At 39.0% G+C, this 27,302-nt stretch overlaps 1 protein-coding gene across 1 annotated transcript in view; it reads right to left on the reverse strand.

Annotated features, from left to right (window-relative positions):
• SLC6A15 (solute carrier family 6 member 15) overlaps positions 1-27,302 on the reverse strand; it is a 58,342-nt gene that overhangs the window by 7,254 nt on the left and 23,786 nt on the right. The window contains exons 7-11 of the mRNA XM_075209367.1: positions 15,316-15,557; positions 15,036-15,228; positions 13,887-14,079; positions 12,097-12,256; positions 1,317-1,479 (exon numbers count right to left, since the gene is read on the reverse strand). Coding sequence (XP_075065468.1) covers positions 1,317-1,479; positions 12,097-12,256; positions 13,887-14,079; positions 15,036-15,228; positions 15,316-15,557 — 951 coding nt within the window. The remainder of the gene's footprint in view (positions 1-1,316; positions 1,480-12,096; positions 12,257-13,886; positions 14,080-15,035; positions 15,229-15,315; positions 15,558-27,302) is intronic.

Here is a 27,302-nt window from a genome sequence, read left to right on the forward strand (position 1 = left end):
AGAGAAAGAGACGGATGCGGGCGTCACACTAATTCACACTAATGCACCCTCACAACTATCCCAATCTCCACTCTGAGCCACACTCCCTCCTCTTGTTTCAGCTGTGCCCTCTTTCCTTTAGAATGTAAGCTCTCTAATGAGCAGGGTCCCCCATACCCTTTGTTTTCATGTCTCCATTCATTTTGTCTGACTTGTCTGTTCTTGTTTTACGTATGTACTGTTTTATGTATGTCCTTGTCGTCCCTACTGTACAGTGCTGCAGAGCCCTGTGGCGCCTTATAAATCTACGATAATATTATTAATAATAATAATAATAATAATAATACACTTCGGAGGAAGTGTCACAGCCCTAAGCAAGTGAGGTATCAGCCCCACAGAGGAACGGTGAGATACAGTTGGAAGTACATATAAATTGTGTCAAGACTGCAGAATGAGAGAAGATGCCATAGATGTGGGAAAGGTTTCAATAACAACTTGCAATACCACTATGAGCTGTGTAGGATACAGGAGATGTGTGCATGAACAGTACATATTTACTGTATTGCTGCAACTATTTTTGCTATTTTTTCATGATTAAATATGAGTAAATAACAGATTTACAGTACATGATATCTTTTCATGATTTGGATTTTTTTTTTTTTGATAATGGCTAATTCTCCCTAATTTTCTTCATGGTTTCAGAAAGGCTGCCTCTACTGTACTTCTCATTCAGAGCAGGAATCGCTATCATACAGTATACTGAAGTACACTAACATGAGTAAAACAGACTGTATATATGAGGGATCTTGTCTTAATAAAAGTCTTGTCATACTTAATTCCTCCTGGGAAAATCATTGACCCAGTGGGCTGTCATGTTCTATAAATAGCGTGACTTCTACTTGTACGCATACTCGTCCCTAAAAAGTTGTTTTAAAGAGGTTGTCTACTTTTGAATAAAGTCCTTCACATATAGCAAACAGTGGTGTCTCTCCTCCCCCTGTTACCTGAAGCTGAGAGATGGCTCGCACTGACTTGTGTTCATTGAAAAAAAAAATGAGCACACTACAAACTGGCCACAGCTCACTCACAAAGACTGCTATTGACGCACTATGGACGGACAGAATATTCCAGCACCAAGATCCATGATGCAAGCTTGCTCTATGCTTCAGGGAGTAAAGGGTTCCTGGTGGGGACCACTATTAGCTATAAATGAGGAGCATGTTTGATTAAGGAGGGCTTATGCAAAGTGAACAACCCCTCTAAATGAATACATTTTCCTTATTTCAGTGAAGCAAACATCCACATGGAACAAATGTTATTTAGATTTTAGCACCCACCTTTTCAGCAATCCATGCATAATAACCTGGTGGAGTGATTCCCATTTGGACAATACTTGCTATAAGCAAAATAGTTAACAGTATAGGAGAGATGTATTTCCACATATAATAATAGTATTTGTAGGGTGTGAATCCAAGCATATCCTTTAAGTCATCCATGAATCTGAAAGGAAATATTAGTCAATTATTACAATATTAATGAAACTCTCATAGAAACCAAATAGATATTGACTGGAGAAAGATAAAGATAAAAAGATTAACCTTTGCACCAACTTGTTCCACACATAGAAATATCTTTTTAAACAAGAGACAGTGTAACTGAAAGTCCAGACCTGGGCTTTCAGTTCCACTTTGCAAGAAAAAATAAAAATAAAAATTAAAAATAGATTTAAAATATTAAAAAAATAAAAAATAGTTAATAAGTGTTCACTATTGAAAACATTTATATCAATAATAAAGCATTTTTTTTCCTTCATTTTCCTATTTTATGTCAAGTTATAAGCTTATTATATAGGTGTCCCCATGAGTTGCATGTGGAAGCTATCTCCAGCAAACCTGCTGAATCTCAGCACCCTTCATATATGGACGTGGGAACCCCCTTGATGTATAAGACACATGCCTATCGCAGGCAAAAACAGGTGTGTCACAGGGCTTTCTACCCTTTAATAAATATACTGCTAAATATCACAGAGGTTTTGAGGGTGCTATAACAGAATAGTGCAAACATGAGAAATGAGAACTCCATGATTCCCAACACAATTCCCATTCCTCCCACACCAAAAGAAGACATGTAAATGTTAATGAAACGGTTGTTAAAAATGTGATAATAAGGCAAATAAAAATGGAATTGTATGGCATTTAGTAACCAGAGAAAGTATAGGTGCATGCCATTCATTTCTTTCCCAGACACATACTGCCAGTTCCGCTAAACCTAGCATTTAAAGACACATCATCATGGTCTTTTTGCGTAGATGCTTTGAACAATAATTTGCAGGTTTTTAGCCCATGGTAGTAAGTGGAGATCTCGATTGTCATGTACCGTATATACTCGTGTATAAGCCGACTTTTTCAGCACATTTTTTATGCTGAAAAAGTTCCCCCTCGGCTTATACACGAGTCAGCAGCTTACCTTCCGCAGTGGAACAGCTTAACTCCCGCAGTGGAACGCATGTGCGTTCCACTGACAGGAAGTTCTGCATTTGTGTTTCAAATGCCGAACTTCCTGTCTGTGGAACGCACATGCGTTCCACTGCGGAGGTGAGTGAAACATCTCTCTCTCTCTCTCTCGATAGTAGCAACATGTTTTCAACGGGACCTGCGACATAAGGCACATACACTTGCCACATGCCTTCTTCATGTCAGCCAGCGTCGTTGGTATGAATTTCATTTTCAGCATCTGCGTTTTGTTCAGTTGTACTGTAGTAGTAAGTCCTTTGTTTATAAGCAGTCTTTGTTTATTCACAAGATTCCTAGAGGGCTGCGTGATCGTGTAGTCAGTGGCTAGTAAACGGTTAATGTGAGGACACTGTGTATATATAAAGGACATGCATGTTATGTATTTTGTGTAATATAGCTCCTGCATGCTGCATACTGTTCTGTTTAAGTACTTCCTGAACAGTTAGTTCCCTTTGAGTGAGGTGTGGGATGATAGAGGAGTGTCTCTTACCGTGCAGATAATGTGGCGCATACACTTGTGAATCTGTGAGTGTTGGCAGTGCATCAATGAGCTCCATTAAATTCTAGAACATTTCTGTACAAGTGCAGATCATGAAGGTTACAGTTTTATTTCCTATAAATTGGTATCTAAATATTTGTTTACTCTGCCTGACTTGTCCTGAAATTTGAGTTGTATGCTCTTCTGAATAGTGTACCACAGTGTCTTAAAAAGTGTTAGTGTTATTTGATGTTAGTGTTAGCAATTGATTTAGCATTATGGTCTATTATAACAGTCTATCCTGCAAACAGAGTGGTGTTGGGTCAGCTGACAAGTTTTTTCTATTAAAGAAATGTACCAGTAGCTGCTGCATTTCCCACCCTAGGCTTATACTCGAGTCAATAAGTTTTCCCAGTTTTTTGTGGTAAAATTAGGTGCCTCGGCTTATATTCGGGTCGACTTATACTCGAGTATATACGGTACATAATGCTTTTGAAAGTAGGGAAGCACCTGTCCTCTGCAGATGATATATCTCTTTCTGTGTCTCTGTAATGGTTAGCTAATTCTTGGCTGCACCTGAAAAGTTTTGACAGGATTAGTATAAGAGTCTCTATCTTGCAATTGCCTCATGATTTCAGCATTGATCCAACTTCAATACCACCTTGCATCCTCCCTTATCTGAGTGGCTTGAGGATATATCATTAATTTCTCTGAACTGTTTAATGGATCTTTATTTCTCTTTTTTTTTCATCAGCATTGCCCTTTTACTTCCTGACATTAGTTCATCCAGATCCGAAACAACTGTTAGATCCTTAAAATTTAAAGTGGGTATTGGATTCCTTAGGGGGGCAACTGGTATCCTGAGATCTTTGATGGCCTGTGTAACCTCCCTAATTTCAATGCTATAGCCAGAGAAGAACTATCTGTTATTATACTTTATATCTGTAAAAATATTTCTTCAGAATAACATTGTGGGCTAATGTATTTACATCTAAAAGTGTTTTGCAGAAATGTAACCTATTATTTAGTACAAAATTCAAACCCTTGTTAAAAACAGATTTGTTGTATGGTTAACATGGTCTTAAATTAAATGGATAAGTTGAGGAAATTGTCCCCTTAAATGTTCCTATGTCCTAGGGGAAATCTCCTCTATGTCTGAACACCCATCTCGGCTTCTGCTGTTGTGGGATGATCTCACATTGGCCCTCTAATCAATGTATCCTGAGTCAAGGCAATGTTTTGCATAGCATGTCCATTTTCTTTTATTACATTTCATTTGTCTCTTGTGCATATTTATATTGGTGTATGGGGAGTCAGACATCATGGAAACAAAGGAGATACCCAGATCAGAGGCGTTGAAATTAGTGTTGGAGAGATAAATGTCCCTCCAAGTCTTCTGGAGGATTCTATCTTTCTAAATTGTTTAACATTTAAGAATAATAGCTTCCTTTGAGTGCTGATATATTTAACATTGTTGTGACATAAATTTGCATGTGTTTAGTCTATATAAAATGCTCCTAGACTGAGCAGAAGGCATTTCTTCATTAGTGGTAGCTGAGGTTCTCCCATCTAAAGGTTTTGTAGAAAACTGACTCTTTGCTAAAAATGTTTTGAGGACTACCTTTACATTGGGAAGAAGTCCAAATATGCACAATTTCCCTGTAATTTATTTCATTAAAGTATTCTGTTATATTAAGCACCTGAAATTTCAAGAACTGGGTCACATGTTTAATTCCTACCATTACCCTATATGTGTAGAGCTTGTATGTTCAACCAGTGTTTCTGGGAGTTTCCCCTGGGTACTCAGGTTTCCTCCCACACACACCAAAATACACTGGTAAGTTAATTGCCTTCTAACAAAAGTAGACCCTAGCCTGTATGTGTGGTAGGAAATTTAGTTTGTAAGCTCTGATAGGGCAGGGACGGATGTTCACAGGATTTGACAGCATACACAAATTAAGGTTTCCCTAGGCTCCCTGACACGTATAACTGATTATAATGTGTTTTTGTTAGGATTTTAACTTGGAGCTTCTGCATCAGGTCACTGTTGGTCTGCTGACTGAGCCATTCAGGCTGCTGGACAGCTCCATACCCTTTTTCTAAGTAAGTTTTACTGTTCTCCTGATGTTCCAGCATGTTCTAGCTCCACCCTCTGACTTCCTATATAAGCCTTGCCTGATCCTGTCTTCCGTGTCAGATTATTGTGCTCCTGCCAGTGATCTAATTCCTGTTCCTGTTGCTGCATTCTGCCTCCAGTTATCTACTATTTGTGTACTGACCTCGGATTGTCCTCAATTTCACCTCTGCCTGAACCCTTTTGCCTTATTTGCTTCACTGGGTACCATACCCAGCTGTTGTTGACGATTCTTTATTATACTATCCTCTAGTGGTCTGCTTTCCTTCTTGCCACTGGACTGCAATTCAGTCTCCGGACCATTACAGTTATGTTTTTATGGCACCTTATAATATATCTCCTCTTAAGATTAAATATTTGAGTTAAGGGGTCTGTATTATTTAAGCCTTGATTGGCATTTGGTTTGGGCCTTTTCCTGGTGAAAGTCAGATATTTTGCAGATTCATTTGTAGGTCTGAATACTCTCTATTGCTCCATAACTTCAGGTACTTCTTCAAATGTACAGAATCTCCATTGCTACCATTTTATCTAAATATTTTTTCTTTTAAATAAAATGCTGTATCTCGAATTTAAACCATGTTTGGAAGGAACTGCTTTCTCTCTGCCTCTTTAACCCAGCAACAGGTCTGAGATCTGCTGCTTCTGGACCAATCTGCAGATGCATGCGCAATCTCATATAGCAATATAAAAGGCCTACTAATGCTGATTCATTATGTGATATTGCCATTGTAGGCCCACTTCATAAATGAGAACATTCTATAAAAGTGGAGGAATCTTCGAAATATGTTTGGTAGAATAGCTATACAATACATCATGTTCTAGGAAAAATGTCTGTATTTAAGATGTAACAATGTCCTTTCTGTGCTTATTCATTCCTTAAAAACATTTTTCAGTGCTTTTTTATAAGAAAGTATATGTTTTAATAGTCATTTCCTGTTCTCTTTAGAATTTTATAGGATATCTGCCATTGTCTGGTAACATGCCCTTAAAGTGTATATGTGCAGTGGCGCACGCAGGGGGGGTTTTTGAGTCTCTAGAAAACCCCCTGCGCTAACTAAGTGGCCACTGTCCTATACAGCAGCCGCAGCGCTGTGAAAGAAGCGTCCGCGGCGGTGCTGTATTGTATACAGCACCGCCACAGACGCTTCTTAGACAGCGCCGCGGCTGCTGTATAGGACAGCGCTGGCGAAACGGAGCTGCTGCGCATGCGCAGCAGCTCTCTCGGTTTTTTTTGGGGTCGGCGGGGAGAAACACCCCCCCCCCCGACAATCCTCTGTGCGCCCCTGATGTGGATAGGTTTGTTTGCATGAAAATTGCTCAAGATCTCTGAACAGAATGGAAAATGGGTGGGGAGGGTGTTGGCGAGAATTTAGCACTGTCTTGATGTCTTTCAGAATGGATGTTCTCTATGAATTAGATTATGTTATTTGAAGACACAAGCCCATAAAGTTAACACAAAATTGTAGGTTTAACCCAACACTGAAACACTGGAGAAGAGAGATACACTAAGATGCTGCTATTATATAATAATACAACAAGATAACGGAATGATAGAGCATAACGCTGAATAATTATCAGCAGCTCTATATTAGTGGTAATTAAGATATACTGTATGCATACACAGCAAACATAACAGTCTTTTAGCTGATAAATACCAGCAACCATGGCATATATGATGCTTTGGCAACAAGTAACAGAATAACGCTGAATACTCATTACAAAATAACAGCTCTGAATTGGAAACAGTTTATGTGAGAGCACTGTAGCCAGCATTTGGGAACATAGCAATGTACAGTATACATTTATATATATATGAATAATTAATTATATACAAGTGCATTAGGAACTGAGGTAATACACCCAAATGCTCTATAATCTGACTGCATTAAATATGAGACAAACATTAGTCACATACTTCCAGTTACTGAAACAAATTTTGATTCAAAATATGCACACAAATGTAACAAAAGTTATATGGCCATAAATGATTTTACTTCTGAGATCTAGGTACACAGGAAACCCCCCCCCCCCCCCCGCAAAAATCGGCGCCCTCCTCCCTCCTCACCACCGCCGCCTCTCTGCTCCGTCTCCTCCCCTCCACTCACTGACACTAGTGAGTGGAGGGGAGGAGACGGAGCAGAGAGGCGGCGGTGGTGAGCAATAGCCTCTTCCCCCCTCCCCCGTGCACCTGAATGCTGTGCAGCGGCCGTGACAGGTATGGTCATCGGTCGCCGCACAGTTTTCAAGTAATTTTCATTCTGGAGGGCGCCCTCCAGGCGCTCTCCAGAGCTCGGCGCCCTAGGCAAGTGCCTAACCTTGCCTAATGGGAGCGCCGGGCCTGGCTAGCTAACATTATGGCATGGGATAAAACCACCATTGAAATCTCTGAATAATTACAATGTATGTGTCATTACCCTGTCATGCATGGGAATCTGTGTTTAAACAAACAATGCTCACATTTTGAGAAGAAATACACAAATGCTATTGATGGAATCCTAGATAAAATGTATAAAATCAGAGATTGTTCTTATAATAAAACCTGAAACAAATGTATTTACATATGAAACTAAAAAAGGAAGTTACTATTAAATAATAAGAATAGGCCCTCTTGTTTTGAAGTGAAGGAAATCAAATACAATGTCATATTTATTATAATCTACCAAGTAGAGAAATGAAGATATAACAAATTGAGAGTTTAGTAAACTGAATATATATGGTAAACCTTTGTTCTGACATTAGATACTCTTGGTCTGGTCCCATAATATCCTTATTACCTGATCACAATTCAACCGATTAATACGAAAATATTCACGGTGGTAGCATTATAACGATGAGGGAAACCCCGACAATAAATACCCCGACATGAATACACCCATGGTGTATTCCCTGACAGAGTGTTAAAATACTGACAGTTTAAAACACAGACCTGAAACAATGTCAAAGAATGAAGATCCTGGCAGAGAGCGATGACATCACTTTGAAGTTCCACACTATGATTCCTGCTTTTAGTTTGGTCATTTAAGGAGGCACCGCCTGTACAATGTTCTTTACAGAGACAAGTACACTGTACATGTGGCGCCTCCTTAAATTACCAGGTTAACAGCAGGAATCATAGTGTGGACCTTCAAAGTGACATCAACGCTGCCTGCCGGGATCTTCATTCGTCTGCAGTGTTTCAGAACTGTGTTTCAAGCTGTCAATATTAGCACTGTGTTGGGGAATACACCTTCGGTTTATTTATGTCTGGGTATCTGTTGTCGGGGTTTCCCTCATCGTTAAAAGGTACCCAAGTACTCTGAGCACCCGGAGGAAACTCACGCAAACACGGGGAGAACATGCAAACTCCACACAGATAAGGCCATGGTCGGGAATATGTATTTTTATGAGTATATAATAAAATTTACATTTTAATTGTATGATTTATTTGTCAGAATTGGTCACTCAATTTAATATGTGATCCTGAACACTGCACCTCAAAAATACTAGTACCCTAGATAGTGCCCCATAAAAAAGTTAGATAATTTAAAACGATATAGTGATATAGCTATAAATGAATAGGCTGGATTTGCAAAATGATAAAACATATATAAAGATGTTTTTTTAAAAGGCAATAATTCTTTCCTTCTAGTGGAGATTTAAGCATTAAAAAGGTTGCTCTATTTTTCTATTTGTTTATTTGTAAAAACAAAAAAAGATAATATGACCACTCTATAATCCAACACTAAAAATAAATATTTCTGCAACTCTTTTGTTTTATATCAATAAGTTGCATTGAGAAATAGGACCAATGTTTCTAGAAGCAAAACTTAAACCATTGCTATTAATTACTAATTCTTATATCTGCACTTCTGTGTGAAGTATTTTGTTGTGCATTTTTCACTGTTTTGGGGGGATTGTTAAACTATATAAATAAAATTACACAACCAAACATAATGATAAGCACTAGAATATAATGTTTACTGTTCTTGATCCATGGTAAAATATCCTTTGGGGCATAAAAATATCTCTGATATTGAAAGTGGACATGAAAAGGTCTTATATTGCTCAAAAGAATATAAAAACAAAAAACAAAATGGCAATCAATACCAATATAATTGCATTCTATCTGCCATATAATGTCAATGACCATCTAGATATAACAATATTTTTTATAACTGGTGCATTCTGATGTCAGAACACAGTGGTTATATACTGAATACTCCAATTATCTTTCTTTGATGCTGTGGAATTAACTTAAGTCCTTCACAGTGATTTGGACATAGTCATGGCAACAATGAAGTCCAAGACTTGACCTCTTTTCCTTAAAAGCATTATTTCAATATCCTGTCGACTGATCCTTCAGCTTGGGTTCATTCAGTGGCCACAACAGGGGTATGGGTAAAAGATTTTAGCTGGTTCATGCAGATATGTCGCCAAGGAAGTAACAGGAGGTAGCAGCAGGGAGGGCTGTTGTCAGTGTGCCTCTCTAGAGATATGTGAATAGATTCAATCAATTCTAAAATTTGGCAAAATTTCAATGATTCACCCACCACATGGGCACTAATTTGCAAATCATTTTAGATTTGTGACAAATCCCATGAATGATTAATACCTACTAGAGTATCAGGCCAAGTACACTGCATGACAGGTAATTAAGACAATCAGCAAGTATCAACAAATCACATGTCTATAGACTTATACAAGGAGTTTAAAGCCCCTCAGACACTGATTCTTTCTGGATCTAACTAGGGAAAATGTCCTTAGTTGCTCTCTGTGACTGTTTGTAGTCCAGGGGCCTGATTCATTAAGGATCTTAAATGAAGAGGTATCTTATTTCAGTCTCCTGGACAAAACCATGTTACAATGCAAGGGGTGCAAACTAGTTAAATACTGACTGTTTTTTCCTGTAGCACACAAATATCAACTTTAAATTTCATTGTACAAATAAGCTATCAAGTATTTGTGTGCTACATGAAAAAACAGTCAGTATTTAACTTATGTGCAAAACAGAAAACTAGTTTGCACCCCTTGAATTGTAACATGGTTTAGTCCAGGAGACTGAAATAAGATACCTCTTCATTTAAGATCCTTAATGAATCAGGCCCCAGACTATCATACTATCTGTATAAACAGTACTGCAGCATTGTGTGCCTGAATTATCTTTTCTTATTCTTTATTTCTTTCTTACACAATTTACACCCTCACTACAGACACTGATGAAATAGGCAGAATGCAGTTGGATTTGGTACTTGTTATTAAAACTGTTAGCTATTAGGATGTAGAAATACAGAAGTGATTCACTGTGATCTCAACTATTGTACTTGTTTAAATGTACTGACTGATATTAAACAGATGTCTTTTGTGCCATTACCTATCTAGGTGTAGAACTACACAGGCAATTCATTGTGTCCCCAACCAATGTATTTTTCCAAATACATTAACAGTGCAAAACATAAATATTTGTCATTACCATTAAGTACTCAGATATCTGGAAATACACAGGCAATTCATTGTTATATCAACTGCTGTATTTGTTTAAATGTACTGATGGTGCAAAAAACAATATTTTTTTGTTACTTGCCATTAGTGCCATTTGTTGTCTAGGTATACAATCAAGTCAATTCATTGTGACTTAAACCAGTGTACTTTTTACAATTCACTGATTGACATAAAACACAGTTGTTATTTGCTATTGCTTCAATTGCATCTTTCTTCAGGGGTGCAATGTGCACTCACTATTGCTGCTACATGTCCTGGGAGTATGCATGCAGAAGGCCATCTAACACCTACAGTATGAGCCATTGAGTCTAGAACTCCTGATATCAGAGAGAGACCGCAAGGGATTCATTCTGGGAGGTTAAGGCAGCTAACTTCATCAGTAGTGATTAGACTCCTTTGTTGAGGAAGTCTAAGAGTGAAATGGAGAGCACCCCAGTTCCTATCCAGCCCCCGGGGATAAAGACTGCCAACCAGGTAGCCGACAGAGAGAGCTCCCTGGTACAAAACATAGATTTTCAGCATTCGTCATTAATGCAATTAACTATCTAGATGTAGGGATAGACAGGGAATTAATTGCAATAACAACCAGTGCAATTTTACAACACTCTGATTGGTTCAAAACATTTATTGATGTTCAGGCATTGGGGCATGAACATATATGTTTGCTTTACACTCTAAAGAAACACACACTAATCATTACTAATCTCTTCTCTAAATTCTAACAAAATTTAATTCTAACTAAAATAAACCCCTAAATAATAGTTTTTAAGCATCCTTCCTCAGTTCTAAATCTTCTCTCCAATTGTCCTCTGTAAGATTCCCTCCAGGAAGTGGAAGGTTTGTGACCTGGTGAATCTGTGATTTGCAAATTTTAAGGCCAAATTCAAGTTATCTGTGGCAAATCAAATCCATGGGAATTGTACACATCTATTCAGAATCTGAGTAATTATAAGTCTGTTAGAGTCAATCTGTGTCAGTGTCAATCTATGTGTAAATCATTGTCAGTAAGAATCTGGGTGTCATGCTTAAGGAATAATGTACTCAACAGAGTTCAAGGACTTGAATAAAAGCACCAATGCTTCAACCTGATGCTTTATTTGGTTACAGGACTCTACTCTAAACAAAGACTTAAAAAAATTGTATTTTTTTTCATAACATGATTAGGACATTTAGGGGAAGAGTCCATTGGCTGCAATGCCGCATTTTTTTTACCAGTAGTAGTACGGTAAAAATTAATGCTTGTTTTTGCTCACACCTCTATGGGCTATGAGCAAAGATTTGTGAGATTTCTGTGAAAAAAAAATTTGGGTAAGGTGTCTACGATGAAACCGCAAGACAATTTTTTCTCAATTGAATCTGCCCCTAAGCATCCAAAAATATATGATTTCAATGAAAAAATATATTTTCTAAGGGTTCCTACCCAGGATTGAACTTATTAAGACATTGGTGAGACCATGTTTTCTAATAAGCAAATCTGTGGTAAGTAATCAATTTTGGCAACAGATATTACTTACTTGTCAATCCCGTATATCCAAGATATAGTGACATTCTCCAGGATGACAACAAAGAGAAGTGGTAATGTAGCAGAATAATCATCAAACATAGTAACAAAGTAGTTTCCTGATCGCTGCACAAAGAGTAGGCCAATGCAGAATGCAAATAGGCAACATCCAACTTAAGGGAAAAAAATAAAATAGTACCTATAGTTAAAACTGTACATATATTGACAGATAATACCAAAAAGCCCATTGCTGTACAATATACAAATAAATATGTGCACCCTGTTAGTAAATATTCCCCATAGGGTTTGTTTTAAGACAAATTACTGAAATATGTTGTAAAAACTATTTTTATTTTTTTTTATACTTTATTTAACTATATATTTAAACATATGCTACTACACTGTGTCAAGCTTTTCTTTAAAGAAAAATGATGTCTGTGTTTGAGCGAGGCAGTGGAAATTGAACCACCAGCAGGAACTGTCCCTTGAACATCGGATCCCTGTCATATATGTTAAATATTAGGGGACAGCTCCTTTAATAACAGTAGTATGCCAAACTAACTTGCGCAATGTGACTTTAATGACAAGCACAGAGTTTCCATGGCTCTCACAACTCACTAAAAGACAACTCCAACTTAATTGGTGTTTTTATTAATTTAAAATGCCTCCCATGCACAGCGAATAAGTGATCTCTTTCTGGGAACCCATCATTACCCTAAGCGGAGACAATTTCCTTGAAATCCTACTCATTTTCGCTGCAGCAAGGCCTCAGGCACAATGAACACACTGTAAAGCTGCACATAGCTCTCAATACATGGAACAGTTTCCACGAAACTCTGTTGTTGAGCAATGGACAGACTTCTACACCAGTGTCAACAGCTGTGGCGAGAGGCACCTCTCACCTTCCCTATTAACTGTATTTGGGGGGTTATTTAATTAACAAAAGCTCAACTAAAAGCAGACTTGTGTTTTATTATAGAGAAATTAAGATATTGGCCCAGGCAGGGCCGGATTAACCCGAGGTCTAACTGGGCTACAGCTCAGGGGTCTCGGGCATCCAGGGGGCCCTTGAAAGTGCTCAGCAGCATTATTGATCGTTGCGGGGGTGCACCCGGTCCAATCAATGCTGCTGAGCCTGTCACTGCAGTCCTTCCCCGGCGCTCAGTAATCTCCTTATTGAGATGATCTCGTGAGAGTGAGACTATGGGGGGTATTCAATTGTCGGCGGGATTGCCGAAAATCGATATCAGCGTAATCGTGCGCGGAAAAAACGTTAATACGGTAATTTACTTGCTGGATTTCAGCTCGCAGCACGGGGAGCTGCGAGCTGAAATCCAGCGAGAGATTACCGTAGTAACGGTAATATTTTTTGAGCGTGGAATTTTCGGCGACAAATATGCCCCCATGAGTCTTACTCTCAGCGGCTCAGCTCACAGGGGGGGCCTCATGGGGGAATGGAGGCCCCCTTAGCCCAGGGGGCTCCATTCTTTTAATCCGGCCTTGGGCCCAGGGAATCACATATTTCAACCTAAAAGTCAATTATTTGGAGACTATCGCACAACAGAGAACATGTTGCTGGTATTGAAGGAAGGGGTCTTTTAAGAGATTATTGTTATATCGGCTTCATTCTGTAATAAGACAATTGAATATCTTCAAGATTTCTTTGTCAAACTTATTTTCCTGTAGGCTAGTACTTGATTTAATTATTACCATGATTCCGTATTTCTTCACTATAGGAAAAAAAGTAATGATTTTATTACACATTTTGAGTTTGTTTGACTTTAGAATAAAATGTTAACTTACCGGTGAGAGGTTCCTTTCTTATTTTAAAAGTATCAACTAATGGAGTTGTAATTCCTTCAATGGTCCCAAACATACTACCAAGACCCAGGTTTACCAACATGAGGAAAAACATCACAGACCAAAAAGGTGAAGCTGGAAAATGTGTCATAGCTTCAGTAAAAGCAATGAAAGCCAAACCAGTTCCCTGGACAGACTGAAAAACAAAAGGAGCAATGAAATATTATTACATGTTACTCTTGTGCCACAAGAATTTGGTATTTATTGATGGTCTAGTGTTGTATTGACTAAAGCCCCCCACGTCCCCCCTGCTGTTCCTGTGCAAAACTTTGTACAGACTGGCGCTATCACAAACAGAACAGAGGAAGACAGTCCTCCCAATATCATCCTAGTAGCTGACATATCTGGCAATGGTGACTACTCAAATAGAGGACCGCATATGAGTGCCCTCCCATTAAAGTGAATGCAGGTAGCATTAGATAAATTCATCAACTATCCCAGAACAAGAACATAGCTGTGATATATACACTATTTCTAACATGGCACCACAAGCCTTTTTATACTTGAATTGTATTCTTATGGGCCTACTATGAGTATTTCAATGAAAAAAGTTCTCATCGTTGCAGTTACTAGATTACCTTTTGTGAAAACTACAATGCACATAAAATTATAAAATTATCATACAATTTTGCAGTTTATTAAATAAAAGCCCATATTTTGAATTAAGTTTTACTTTAAAATAAAGTAGTTCTTTGTTGTTAATCCTTCACGTCTCTTACTCATCTGTGTATTTATTTTAGGTTCCTGTTGAACAGACTTATTCAATTACACAATTTTTATTGACGATTGAAATATAAATACTGTTTCACATCAAAACTTTAAATATTTTTTATAACTAGCATTCCAGCGTTAAAGCTTGAGAAAGCCTTTGTGGGAATGAGATTATAATGTAGAGAGCAATATGCAACTGAAAAGAGAAGTGTGGATGAGGTGACAGGATTAGGCTGGAGTAGTAACAGATTACTTAAAAAAGACTTCATGCATAAATGAAAATTAAGACAACAGACTTCATACTGGACAATGCTGTATAATACATGAGTGTGAGCCAGGTACATAAATGGATAGGAAAAACATGGTGTTTTAAAGGCCAACCTTGTCAAGTTCATCTTCTATCTGACAGGCAGCCAATCCAAGGCTATCAAATTCTTCTTCTTTAATGTTTTTAACAATACTATAAACCAACTGGTAATCCTGTGCTGTGATACTAGAGAAGTTGACATGATGCGGTATAACGTCCCAGCTAAGATTGCCGGCTTCCAAAAGTCTGACAACTTTCCCTGTGTTCCTGCAATAGCAAAGGTATCCCAGAAGAAGTTATAATGATTAGGTAATGTATTTTATAATTAATAGAAGAAAGAAATAGGAATCTTACTTAGCGATGCAGTTCTCATTCATAATGTTTGCTTTGAATCCTAATACAGCAAATACGACCAATGTTGCCAAAACAGAAGTAAAAAAGTTGATAAATGACACCAAAACAGCATCAAAATGACAATTGTTGTCTCGCTTGTTGTAGCTTGAAAAGGCAATAACTCCTCCAAATCCCAATCCCAGAGCAAAGAACACCTGCGTTGCTGCTTCTCTCCAGACCTTGGGCTCTAACATTATTTCAAGCTGAAATGAAAATAATAACTTACTTTAAATAAATTGTTAATGCATTTGCTAAAAAAAAGGTAAAATAGATATTGCCAATACTTGTTTTTCTTAAATATATACATACAAAATAATGTTACACAATAATAAACCAGGCCTAAAGGAGTGTTGCTCATTGCGTCCATGTACTTAATGTGGCCATCAATTTATGATTTTGCTTTTAATTGATAATATTTATAAACTAGCCTGGCCAAAGCATTGCTTTAGACCTTTGTGCATATATAACTGCATTCAAGGTGCATTGCAGTATGAAATTGTAATTCGGACTTGGGAGAAAGGTCTATAGCTAATAAAAATAAGAAATAAGTCAATTAATGTTTTAAGCTTTAAGCCTATTTATTAAATCTATCTACTGTACCTTTTTAATCTAGTGAATACTTTGATGTATGCGACAAGCAATTCTGATTTATAACACTAGGTGGCAGTACATCCAGCTTTCAGAAGTTTCTTAACTGACTGGTTATCTTCACAAGAACAAAAGTTATTGGTATATTAGAATAATTATATTACCATCATTTACTGTACTTTTATTCACACACAATTTAGTTATTTGTACAAAAGTAACCCATTGAAAATACATTAATTTCAAAGAAACATTTTTATAAAGAGAATAGATTAAAATCTTCTTTTAGTGAGCAACAAACTTCCAAATAAAAATAATTTTCATTGATTGTCTTTTCCCAAGTAGAAAAATAAATGAATAACATAAACACTAAATAACAGCTATTATAAACCAGGCATCTAAATTACATTCAAATATGGTGCTCAACAGTTTGTGATAGAGCAGAAATGTAAACATTTTCGTGGTATGTACATACATCTGACAAGCAGGTTCTTTTTGTATCGCCTGTACTGAGGTTGTGGTACTGACATTAGTTAAAATGGTCATCCAATTAGAGATAAACATACTTATGTTCTACACCTGAACAAAAGAATGCACAAGGATGTAGTCACCGTCAGATTAGGATTTGTGAGGATCCCAGGACAAGTTTGTTGTGGCAGACCCTACTACTATAACTTCATTGTCCAAAGTTTTTACTCGACCTATGCATGTTCCAGGCCACACATACAGAAGTATCTGGCAAATACTGCACTGATTGCCTGCAGTGAATCCAGACTTGTCAAAGCTCCAGGCAGTGGGCAGGCACAACTCTCTGTGAGGAGTGAAGAGCAACGGAAGGGGGGATCGATTCATTTTCGAGGCTCTGCTTATAATTTGGCTCTGGAACTAGTAATAAGTCTCTTGTTTATCTCCATAGAAACCTAAAGAAAATCCAACCCAAGACCCAGAGCAAAAAGAACATCCAAGACAGACAACCACCATCTGTCTCTACCTCAAAAAACTACTCAGGAGCAACACCCTGCCCAGCGAAGCAGGTGCACATCCAGGTACGCACACACCAAAACTACTACTTCAACACAGCTCCAGGCACACAAGGCTAACACCTCCGTCAACACTGCACCGTGGAATCTCCAACTAATCCTAACTCACAGGACCTGAACCTTTATACCCTCAGTCAGACAACAACCATAACTATAGACTTCACCAACAAGCGCAGTCGTCTGGGGGATGATGTGTCAATTCTCTCTGCTCTGTGATGTGGGTGGGGAGAATTCCAGGCGGAATAAAAATGATAGGAGGAATTCCATGCAGAACATTTAAGGCCAAATTCTACTGGAGAAATGTGTGATATTCCATAGACAAATGTGGAATTCAGCAGGACAGTTTTGAAAATCTTGCTCATCTGTACACATGCATGTGAACACATCTTATATAGATCTGAGCTGTTGACACAGTAATGTGACTGTGCCCTGCAAGATTCTACTTTATTTATCTATTCAGTGTTTTTAATATAATATGTGTGCTCTTGAATTAACATACGCTTAAATGTCTACTACATCTACACTAAAGTAGTGATTAGATAAAACACCCACATAATAGATTGAGTGTGTTGTTATGTGTATGAAACCCACTGACTATTTTTCTTGTTGCGAGACACTAAAGATGATGTAACCAATATCAATGACTATGTCAATGACACTGGGAATGGTGAATGCTTTAGATACAGAAACATGGATATTGGTGCATCAGCACAGCGATCTACTGAACAGGAAGGAAAAGGTAAAAGAAATGTGCTAATGCACAAATTAACTTTGTATTATTATATCCCCATTGGGACGATCATTTTGTTTTTGCCACTAAAAACATTCCTTATTGTCTCCATTCATTAAAAAAAGCATCATTGAAGCAACTGAGTGTTACTGGCCCAGTGGCATTAGAGTTAATTACTGCTTTGCCAGGCCAGTCTCTGCAGTTTGTTTTAAATATGTTTAAAGTAAATTATACGTATTTAGTGTACTGCTGCATTAATATGCGAGAATAAATCATTTTTGAATGCTTTTGTTCTTGTAACACCATCTTAAGACCCCAAGATGGCGTTAACAGGACAGGAATCAAGGTTTTAAAGTACCAGCAGCTTATTACTGGCAGTGAGCCTTTAGATATCTAGGATGATGCAATATCGTTAGAGATGCTCAGTCTCGGTTCACTGAGAACCAAACACACCCGAACTTAGCAGATCCGAGTACCGAGTCAATCCGGCTCAGTACTTTCGCGTGCTCTCGGAATTGAAAACGAGGCAAACATCATCGTTACATCGCTGGATCTCACGAGTCTTGGGTTCTATAAGTACCGCCCTCCACGGCGATCCAGCGCCATTTCACAGAAGGACACAGAAGGGGTAGCACAGTTCTTTGCAGTCTCTAGAGCAGTTGGGCAGCGTCATAGGTAGAAAAGAAAGAGGATGGGTAGCAGTGTCCTTCACAGTCTCTATTCAGGACATTCAGGAGAACTCCATTGTTCCATTGCTAATTGTCATTACTGAAATAGAATTAATAGGTCAGGCAGGCTTGGTTTTCTGAATCTGCAGTCACATTCTACGGTGATATATAGGTAACACACAAAGAGGAGAGCGCCATTGCTAATTGTCATTGCTAAAACAGAAATAACAGGTCTGGTAGACTTGGTCTTCTAAATCTGCAGTCACATTGTACTGTGTTATATAGGTAAAGCTCAATGAGGAGAGTGCCATTGCTCCATTGCTAATTATCATTGCTGAAATAGAAATAATAGGGCTGGCAATCTTGGTCTAAATCTGCAGTTACATTTTACTGTACCATAGCTCCCTCAGAAACTGGAGAGGTGGCAGGGTTCAGTGCTGAAACAGAAATTGTAATAATAGGGCTGTCAATGTTCTTTAAAGTCTCCAGTGACATTCTACTGTGCCATAGCTCATACAGAAACAGGAGGGGTGGCATTGTTCTTGTCACTCTCCGGTCTCAGTCATAATGATACTAATCCCTCTACCTAATGTGCTAAAGCCTATGTTCAAGTGCATAGTGGTTTTAAGTCAGGAAAACAAAAATGTAAATAAAAGGCTTGTACCTTTTTATAGAAAAAAAACACCTCTCTAATAAAGGTGAAAGTTTACTGTCGAAAAACATAAAATTGCCAACATGCCATTCTACCCAAAATATTACGAAGCATACCAGCATCAGCTAGCTCCCTGTCATCATATTCACCCTCATCAGTGTGTACATCATCCTCAAATAATACTAAGTCATCCCCGTTAGAATCTACTGTCACAGAAGTCTGTGTACTTTGATGTAATTGCTGGTAATGACCTTCCTCATGGAATTTGTAGTTAATTTTACAGAAGAACTGTCATGATTTTTGGGCAATTAGACCAGACTAAATATCAAAATGTTGTGCAGACTTATGTGTATCACCATTGGGTGTCTTGGGAAAGATTAGTTTTTTCATAGCAGCAATTTCCACTTGAGCTGTCAGCTTGCTGACCAGGAGCTCATTGCATCTCTCGAGATCTGGGTCAATTGGAAAGAAAGAGAAGACATAGCTCTTAAACCTAGGATCAAGCTCAGTTGCCAAAATGCAGTGATCCGATTTCAATATGTTAATAACTCTTGGATCCTGGCGAAGTGAATAAAGTACTTAATCTACAATTCTAACATAATTAGCGGAATTGCTTTGTTCCATTTCCTCCTTCAATTTCTCTTGCTGCTTTTCAAAAAGTCTAATTAGGGAAATCACTTAACTGAAGCTAACAGTGTCTGCACTCTTTCACAGGTGACTACTTCAAGTGGTTGCAGCACCTTGTACAACATCGAAAGTATTCTCCACTGCGCTGGACTAAAGTACATTCCCCCTAAATTCTATTCTATTGCTGCATTCTCCTACATACTGTTGCAGAATCCCGAAAATGACCCTATATATTTAGAGACAGAGACAGCATCTCCTGCATGTCATTGTCATTTTTTATAAAGTTCTGTACCACCAAGTTGATTGTGTGAGCAAAACAGGAAATGTGATAGAATTCCTCCTGCTGTAATGCTCTAACAAAATAGGTGCGTGATGTTATCAGAAATCACATATCCTCAGGAGAGTCCAAGCAGGATAAGCCATATTGCAATGACATCCCTTAGTGTTTCAAACAGGTTGATAGCAGTATTACCTGCACTTGTCTCGTCTCTGATAACCACCTCTCACTCCTGCCTTCAAAACTTCTCCTGTGCTGCTTCCACTTATGGAATTCCCTACCACGCTCAATCAGACTTTCCTGCAGCCTTCAAATCTTTAGATGCTCTTTGAAAACCCATCTCTTTTTTACAGGTGACTTTATCCTCGATAACACTATCCCAATCTTCACTCTGAGCCACACTCGCTCCTCTTGTTTCAGCTGTGCCCTCTTCTCTTTAGAATGTAAGCACTCTAATAAGCGGGGTCATCCATACCCTTTGTTTACATGTCTCCATTAATTTTATCTGTTCTTGTTTTACTTATGTCTTGTTTTATGTATGTCCTTGTCTTCCCTACTGTACTGCACTGTGGAGCTTTACAAATCTACGATAATAATAATAATAATAATAATATGCCTCTTAGTGAAGCAGATGATACACAGAGTAGCCTGCCTCTGAAAAATGTGACATTCTTGGGTACATGCTGCTGCTGTCCCTGCTGGTGAAGGTGAATCACCAAGCCAGTGGGGTGTCACAATCATATAATCTTTAGTTTGCCCAGTTTCGCTTGTTCACATATTTGTGGTTAAGTGTACAGTGGTAGAATGGCATTTTGTAGCCCAATAATTACATTTTTACGAACCTTCTGGTAGAGGTGAGGAATAGCTTTTGTAGTAAAATGGTGTTGTGATGGAATTTGGTAACGGGGACCTCAAGGAATTGTCTAACACCAGCTGCATTAATAGTGGATATTGGATGCAGAACTAATACTAGCATAGTCGCTATGGCAGCTGTGATCCGCTTTGCGACTGGATGACAGCTTTTAATCTTGCGAAGGAATGTTTAACAGTCATTTGTTGTAAACTACTAGTAGTCCTCTTCTTGGTCTGCTTCAGCAGCAGTGGGCCTAATGCTCAAGGATTCTTCTGAGGAGTCCTGAATAGGGGAGGAGTCATCTCGCCTTAGAAACTTGGATGCAGGACTAACTCCGATTACTTGTGAGGATATTGATGATGAAGGAGGTGGGGGTGTAGATTGCAGGTGCTGGAATATAGCTGAGAGAAGGGAAGTAGCTGATGCTGGACTGCTTGTTGTTATTTTTTAGCATAACTTTCTGAATTTTCACAAAAGCTTTCCATGAACTCACTACAAATGGTGTAACATGGATGAGGTTCCTAGATGGTTAAGGTCCCTACCTCTACTGACTGTGGCTCTACAATGCTACAAATGGCTAGACAACTGTTGTCAGGATTTGTGTAAAAATAGATCCACACATAAGAGGTGGATTTTTTGGTCTTATGTCCAAGCATGACAATGGCCTTCTTATCACTGGCAAGAACTACTGCAGTCTTTGTTTGAAAGTGTATGAAAATAATATAGTGACCTGTGAGGTGGTCAAAATTGACTGCAAATTAGTGTTATTGAGGTTAATAATAGTGTAGGGGGGAAGCAAAATGATGTGATTTTAGCAAAAAATAGGGATTTTAGAAAAAAAAAAATAGGGATCCAAAACCAAAGCCAAAACCAAAACACGGGGGTCAGTGAACATCTCTAAATATCATTCCCTATTGATAACAAAAACTGTGTCTACCCAGTAACAATGCTTTTCACCCTTTCATAAACAGACCCCTTAGTTTCATATAAAAATACCCAATTATGTTCCTACAGCATTGCTTACTTACTCCCTGTCCCTCTCCTTTTGCTTTTTAGCACAGTACAAGCATTTGCATTGACTCTTGTGCAAAGCAGTTTAATTTGCTGCATACCTCCCAAGGTTGGTCTCTGCGGCAGTGGTACAGGGGAGCGCAAGGCTACCCTGTACTATCCATCCCCCCCCCAAACCCTTTCATTGTCGCGTACACTTTTTAAGCACTATGTTGTCCCATTCTCTCCTCCCCTCCCCTCCAAATCTCTTAATTGCTGTGCGCACCCATTCACCGCTGCTCTTTTATGCAGTAGTGAACAGAAAGCCTCCCAACTCCCCCACCGATCAGGACAAAGCTGTCCTGATCGGGAAAGTGGGACACAGACCTCAAATCGGGACTGTCCCACCTACATTTGGATGGTTGGGAGGTTCACTATGGGCGAGGAGTGTGACACAAATAAGCTACTCTGACTCAGGGCTCTTTGGTACTGTTTCTCAGTTTGCAATCATGTAAGCACAAGCACAAGTTGTACCACTGTTTGTGTTTGTGATTTGCACTCTTTCTCTGCAGCATAAGTATTTGAATGCCTGCAGTGTAAGCAATAAGAAAATCCACTGTATAATGGACTTTTCAATGCAGATCAACTTTATTCCTTCAATGTTTCGGGAATTCTCTGGTTCTCTTTGATAAATATACCCAGGTAGATTTATCCAAACTTCTAAAAAAGGAAAAGTGGAGGTGTTGTCTATAGCAACCAATCAGATTCTAGCTATCATTTTCTAGAATGTGCTAGAGAAATGCTAGCTAGAATCTGATTGGTATGAGAAACTTACCTGATCCATGCTCCGGCTCTTGTGCTGTGCTCCAAGGCTCTCACTTCCGGGTAGGCGGCTCTCTTCTGTGCAATCATGTGATCGCAAGCAGGGAATCTGAACCTCCCCTTTACTATTAGGAACCGCTCTGACACTAGCTTAGTGTCAGAGCTACAGGGTATTGCCCCAGGGTCTGACTCTTGCATACCTCTCTCCTTGCGTGTCTATCTCCCTGTGTTTGACCCTTTTGCCTGCCTGACTACGGTCTTTAGTATCTCTTAGCCCTTTGTGAATCTGACCTCAGCACACACCTTTTGATTACAACACCGGATCTCCCTTGGCACTGCAAGGTCAGACTAGTGTATTAGACCTTGGCATCTACATTCTGACTACGGCTTTGGATCTCCCATGGTACTGACTGACCATGCATATGACCGCAGCTATACCTTTGACCATGGCTCTGGATTCTCCCTTGTGTCGCACACCGATTTGTGTATCAGACCCCAGCTATCCTTCCTGACCATGGCTTGTAGCTACCTCGGTACCAGGGGCAAAAGGGGTTTTCAAATATATATACCCTCATAACTCTTTGGGACTCACCACTGTACAGCAGCAGGGCAGTCAGTAACTTCATTTCCATTTTCATGTTAGAATATACAGCAGCTGCGACGCTGTCGGATAAACGTCCACTGTGCTGTACATCGGGCCCATGTTTAGCATGTTAATGAATGCTTTCAGTGTCATAACTAAACATTTTAGTGCCCAGGACAAGACAGAGCACTGGCACCCCCTCTCCTCGCCACTCACATGCGGGACGCACAGCCAGAGGGGACATTCCTACCTGGTGCTGCTGCCGATGTCTTAAACGCAGTTTCTGCTTGACCGGATCCAGTAGTGTTGGATGCCTGTTTATTATTCACCTCCTGGAAATTCGAGCAATGACTAAACATTCGACCACCCTAACCCCAACCAGTCCAACATTAAATCATTAGTTTTTTTTGTTCAATAAACAGGCCTCCATGTACCCAATCAGCCCCAGAATTTAGTTAATAGCATTCACATTTAATGACTATGCTTATTTTCCCCCATATAGCCCCAACATTAAATTAAATAGCCCCTGCATTTAATAATTAGGTCAACTTTCCCCTAACCAGCCCAAAATTAGTGTTTACATTTAATAAATAAGCCTCCTTACCCCAAACCAGCCACATTAAATTAAAAGCATTCGCATTAAATAAACATACTGATTTCTCCCCCAACCAGTCCTTACATTAACTGAATAGTATTTCCATGTATTTAACAGACTTATTTCAGCACTCATCATCCCCAACAATAAAGTAATAGCATTCCCATTTAACAGACAAACCCCCCCCTCACCTACCTCAACATTAAATTAACAACATTCACATTTAATAAACCAACCAATTTTACCCCTTACCAGCCCCGGCATTAATAGCATTGCCATTCAATACAAAGGCCTATTTCCCCCACCACCCCCACAATGAAATTAATGGCTTACAAATTTCTACCACACTTAATAGATATTATTATTACTAATAATCTTTACAGACCCCTATCTGCTCCCCCAATTTTTTAAGCCCCTCTTTCCCCTGTTCTTTACAGCCTCCTTTATCCCCCCCCACATTTTTTACAGCCCTTTCTCTCACCGCCAATGTTTTACAGCCCTTTCTCTCCCCTACCATCCTTTTTTTTACAGTCTCCTCTCCCCCCTCCTGTTCATAATAAAAGCTCCCTCTCTCCTCTCTCATTTTATGCAGCCTCCTCCTCTCCCCCCCCCCCGTTCTATACAACCCTCTCTCCCTACCCCCGTTTTTTTACAGCCCCCACTTATTTATAGCAGCTCTCACCTACTATCTTTTACAGCCCTCTCTCCTCATACCATTGTATCTATAGCCCCCCACCTCAGCAATATACTTACATTTGGGCACCTCTGCTTCTCTTTTCTCTGCATCCTGTTTCTTCTTGTTCTGTCTTCTCCTTGCTCTGCAATCTTCTTGCTTTGTCTGCTTTTTGCTCTGTTGTCGTCTTCTTCTGTCTATCTGTCTTCCTCCTGCTGCTTTTCTCCATGCAGGCTTCTCTATGCTCTGCATGCTGTTGCCGGTTTGTCATCTGTGAAGAGGGTTTGTAGGCAACCAGAAAACCCCCTGCTTGTGAGTCTGAGTACGGAACGAGTATCATCCAGGACCGCAGTCACTTCCCTGCCACTGCCTCTCTATCCCCAGTCTTTCACGTCAGCGGGCTTTTCCAAGGACCGCAACCTGCAGATTCATATCAGCTAAGTCCATTCCACCTTATGGCAGTTCTTGGTGAAGATTGGGGAATTCATTAGACTGCACGCCTTGGTAGGCCAGCATCAACACTGACAGAAAGAACCATCCTTCTTTTTTAGATTTTTTAAATCTACTCTGTCTTTTGTTTTTAATTTTATTTAATGTCTGATATCTCTCTTTCTAAAACCAGAGGGTGTCTGGTACATTTTTCACTACTGTAAAATAACAGGGCCCTACATGGATCCAACTTATAAATGCAGTATATATAACCCACCCACCCACTTGAGTTTACATACATAAATCATTTTTTTGCATTAACAATTATTTTTCATGGAAGCACTGTATATGTGCACATTTCAGAATGTATATGATAGAGATGGAAACGCAGTTGTGTATCACTGTTCACTACATCCAAATGGATCATGTAATAATGGTGGAGCATTTTTATTACAGATCTAAACTCTTAGCTAAATCAGCACTGACAGAATAAAGTTGAATTTTATATGTTGACAGGGAAGATAACTGAATGTTATGTTTAAATGCAATATATGTTTTGTAGCAAGAGACAGTCCCACTGTACTATCTGTTTTGTAAATGAAGGTCAAAAAGAGCTCACAATCACTCATTTATTATTTTCCTGTTGTTTACCATCATTATGGAACAATTCATTCTACAACACTGTGTTATGTCTTCAGCTTGATCACTGTGGTAATAAATAAACGCAAAATATGAGTTGATTCAATGGTAAAGTCATCTAACAGTAATCACAAGTATGCTGGCATCCTTGTAACATAGCATATATATCTGTAGCTTCACTATAATACATGCTGATCTATAGCACAAATACAATGAAGTAGGGGAACCCAAAGGGTGCAGAAACAAATTAAGATGAGTGGCATTATTTGTAATATTGTTGTCTATATTAATCCAACTTATAATCAGCCATTTTAGGGAAATGAAAGGATCTTTGAACATTCCTTTCATTCAGTAGGCTTACTGAAAGAATTTTGATGTATATAAGAAAAAATCTCCATAAAATAAAAGCCTCATAAGCACCTGTAATGTTTGCATATTTATTTATACATGTTACTGTCATTAAGGAACCCATAATTAACAAAATAATTATGTGAATATTCCATTTTATATGAAACATGACCTCAGTATAGACTATATTCGCTTAGGGCCTGATGTAGAGTCGGACGCAAGTCCAACTGAACAGTGCAAAAAGCACTTTTAGCAAAAGATCCGTCTCAGTTTGCACTCCAGACTGAGACGGATCTCCCCCTTGCAACTCTCTGCACTTAGAGAGGTGGAACGGGGAAGGTAGTGAGCGAGCCAAGCAATGGAAAGGTGTGTTCATGCTCTTTACTTGTTATGCTGAGTTGAAAGCAGCCACAGATAAAGCTCTACTAAACGTAAATTTTGCAGGAGCCTTCTGTTGGTGCAACAGACCTTGCAGAATTTAAAAAATGCTTAAAAAGTGCATAAAAAGGTGTGCACCCTCTCCCAAACGGCACAACCAATCCTAGTGCTGTTTGGAGGGAAGAAGCCCTTTTTTTTTTTTTTACATTAATTTATTTATTCAGTAATCTGGTTTACAGGGCTGCTGTGACTGACACACTTAAGTGTTTCATGCACACCGGCTCATAAGGAAGATAAAGAGGTGTGTTTGTGCAATTTGCATAGTATTCTGAGTTGCACGGATGTAAAGAAAAGATCCACTTTACTTGGAATACTTTGTAAATTGCGGGATGCAATTTAGACTTACCAATTAAGTGTAAATTGAGTCCGACTCAAATTTTAATGTGTGCAATTCCTGCTGCACTATGATTTTATGTACTTTTTTATTACTAATGACAGCACTGAATGCTAAGACTGTCACATTTAATTCACTGTAGTATGGACAGTCATTTTGTGCGATTAGCAGAAAAGTTAAACAACTGCTTTGCATGGCCGTGTTTATTTATCAGCATGAGCGAGCAATAAAACTACATAAAAAAGTAAGGGCTTCATTTAGAGTCGGACGCAATGTGCGTCTAAGACTTACATGAAAAAGTAGGAGTGGGAGTGTGCCGCAGCTTGATGGGTTATTACAAGTGGCAAGCAACCTCAGTTGCGTCACACTCGTAATACCTTACCAAGCTGCGACCAGGTCCTGCAACTAGCTAACTACTTGCGCCACCTAATTCCTGGCTCACTTTTTCAGTCTTGCTTTGACCTGTGTTCCGCCTGCGTCTTGATCAGACTAGGGTAGTTTTTGCTGGTAAACGCCCATAGTATCTGAATTATTCAAGGTCATGCCTACATATCTCCGTGTTCCACCCTTTCCCTCTTACTGAGACGCAAGCTATCGCAGTGGACGCTTGCTTCTGAAAAGCAGACGGAACTGCAGGGAACTGTTGCTTACTGCGCATGCCCCAT

This window comes from Mixophyes fleayi, chromosome 4, assembly GCF_038048845.1.
Source record: "Mixophyes fleayi isolate aMixFle1 chromosome 4, aMixFle1.hap1, whole genome shotgun sequence".
Classification (NCBI taxonomy): domain Eukaryota; kingdom Metazoa; phylum Chordata; class Amphibia; order Anura; family Limnodynastidae; genus Mixophyes; species Mixophyes fleayi.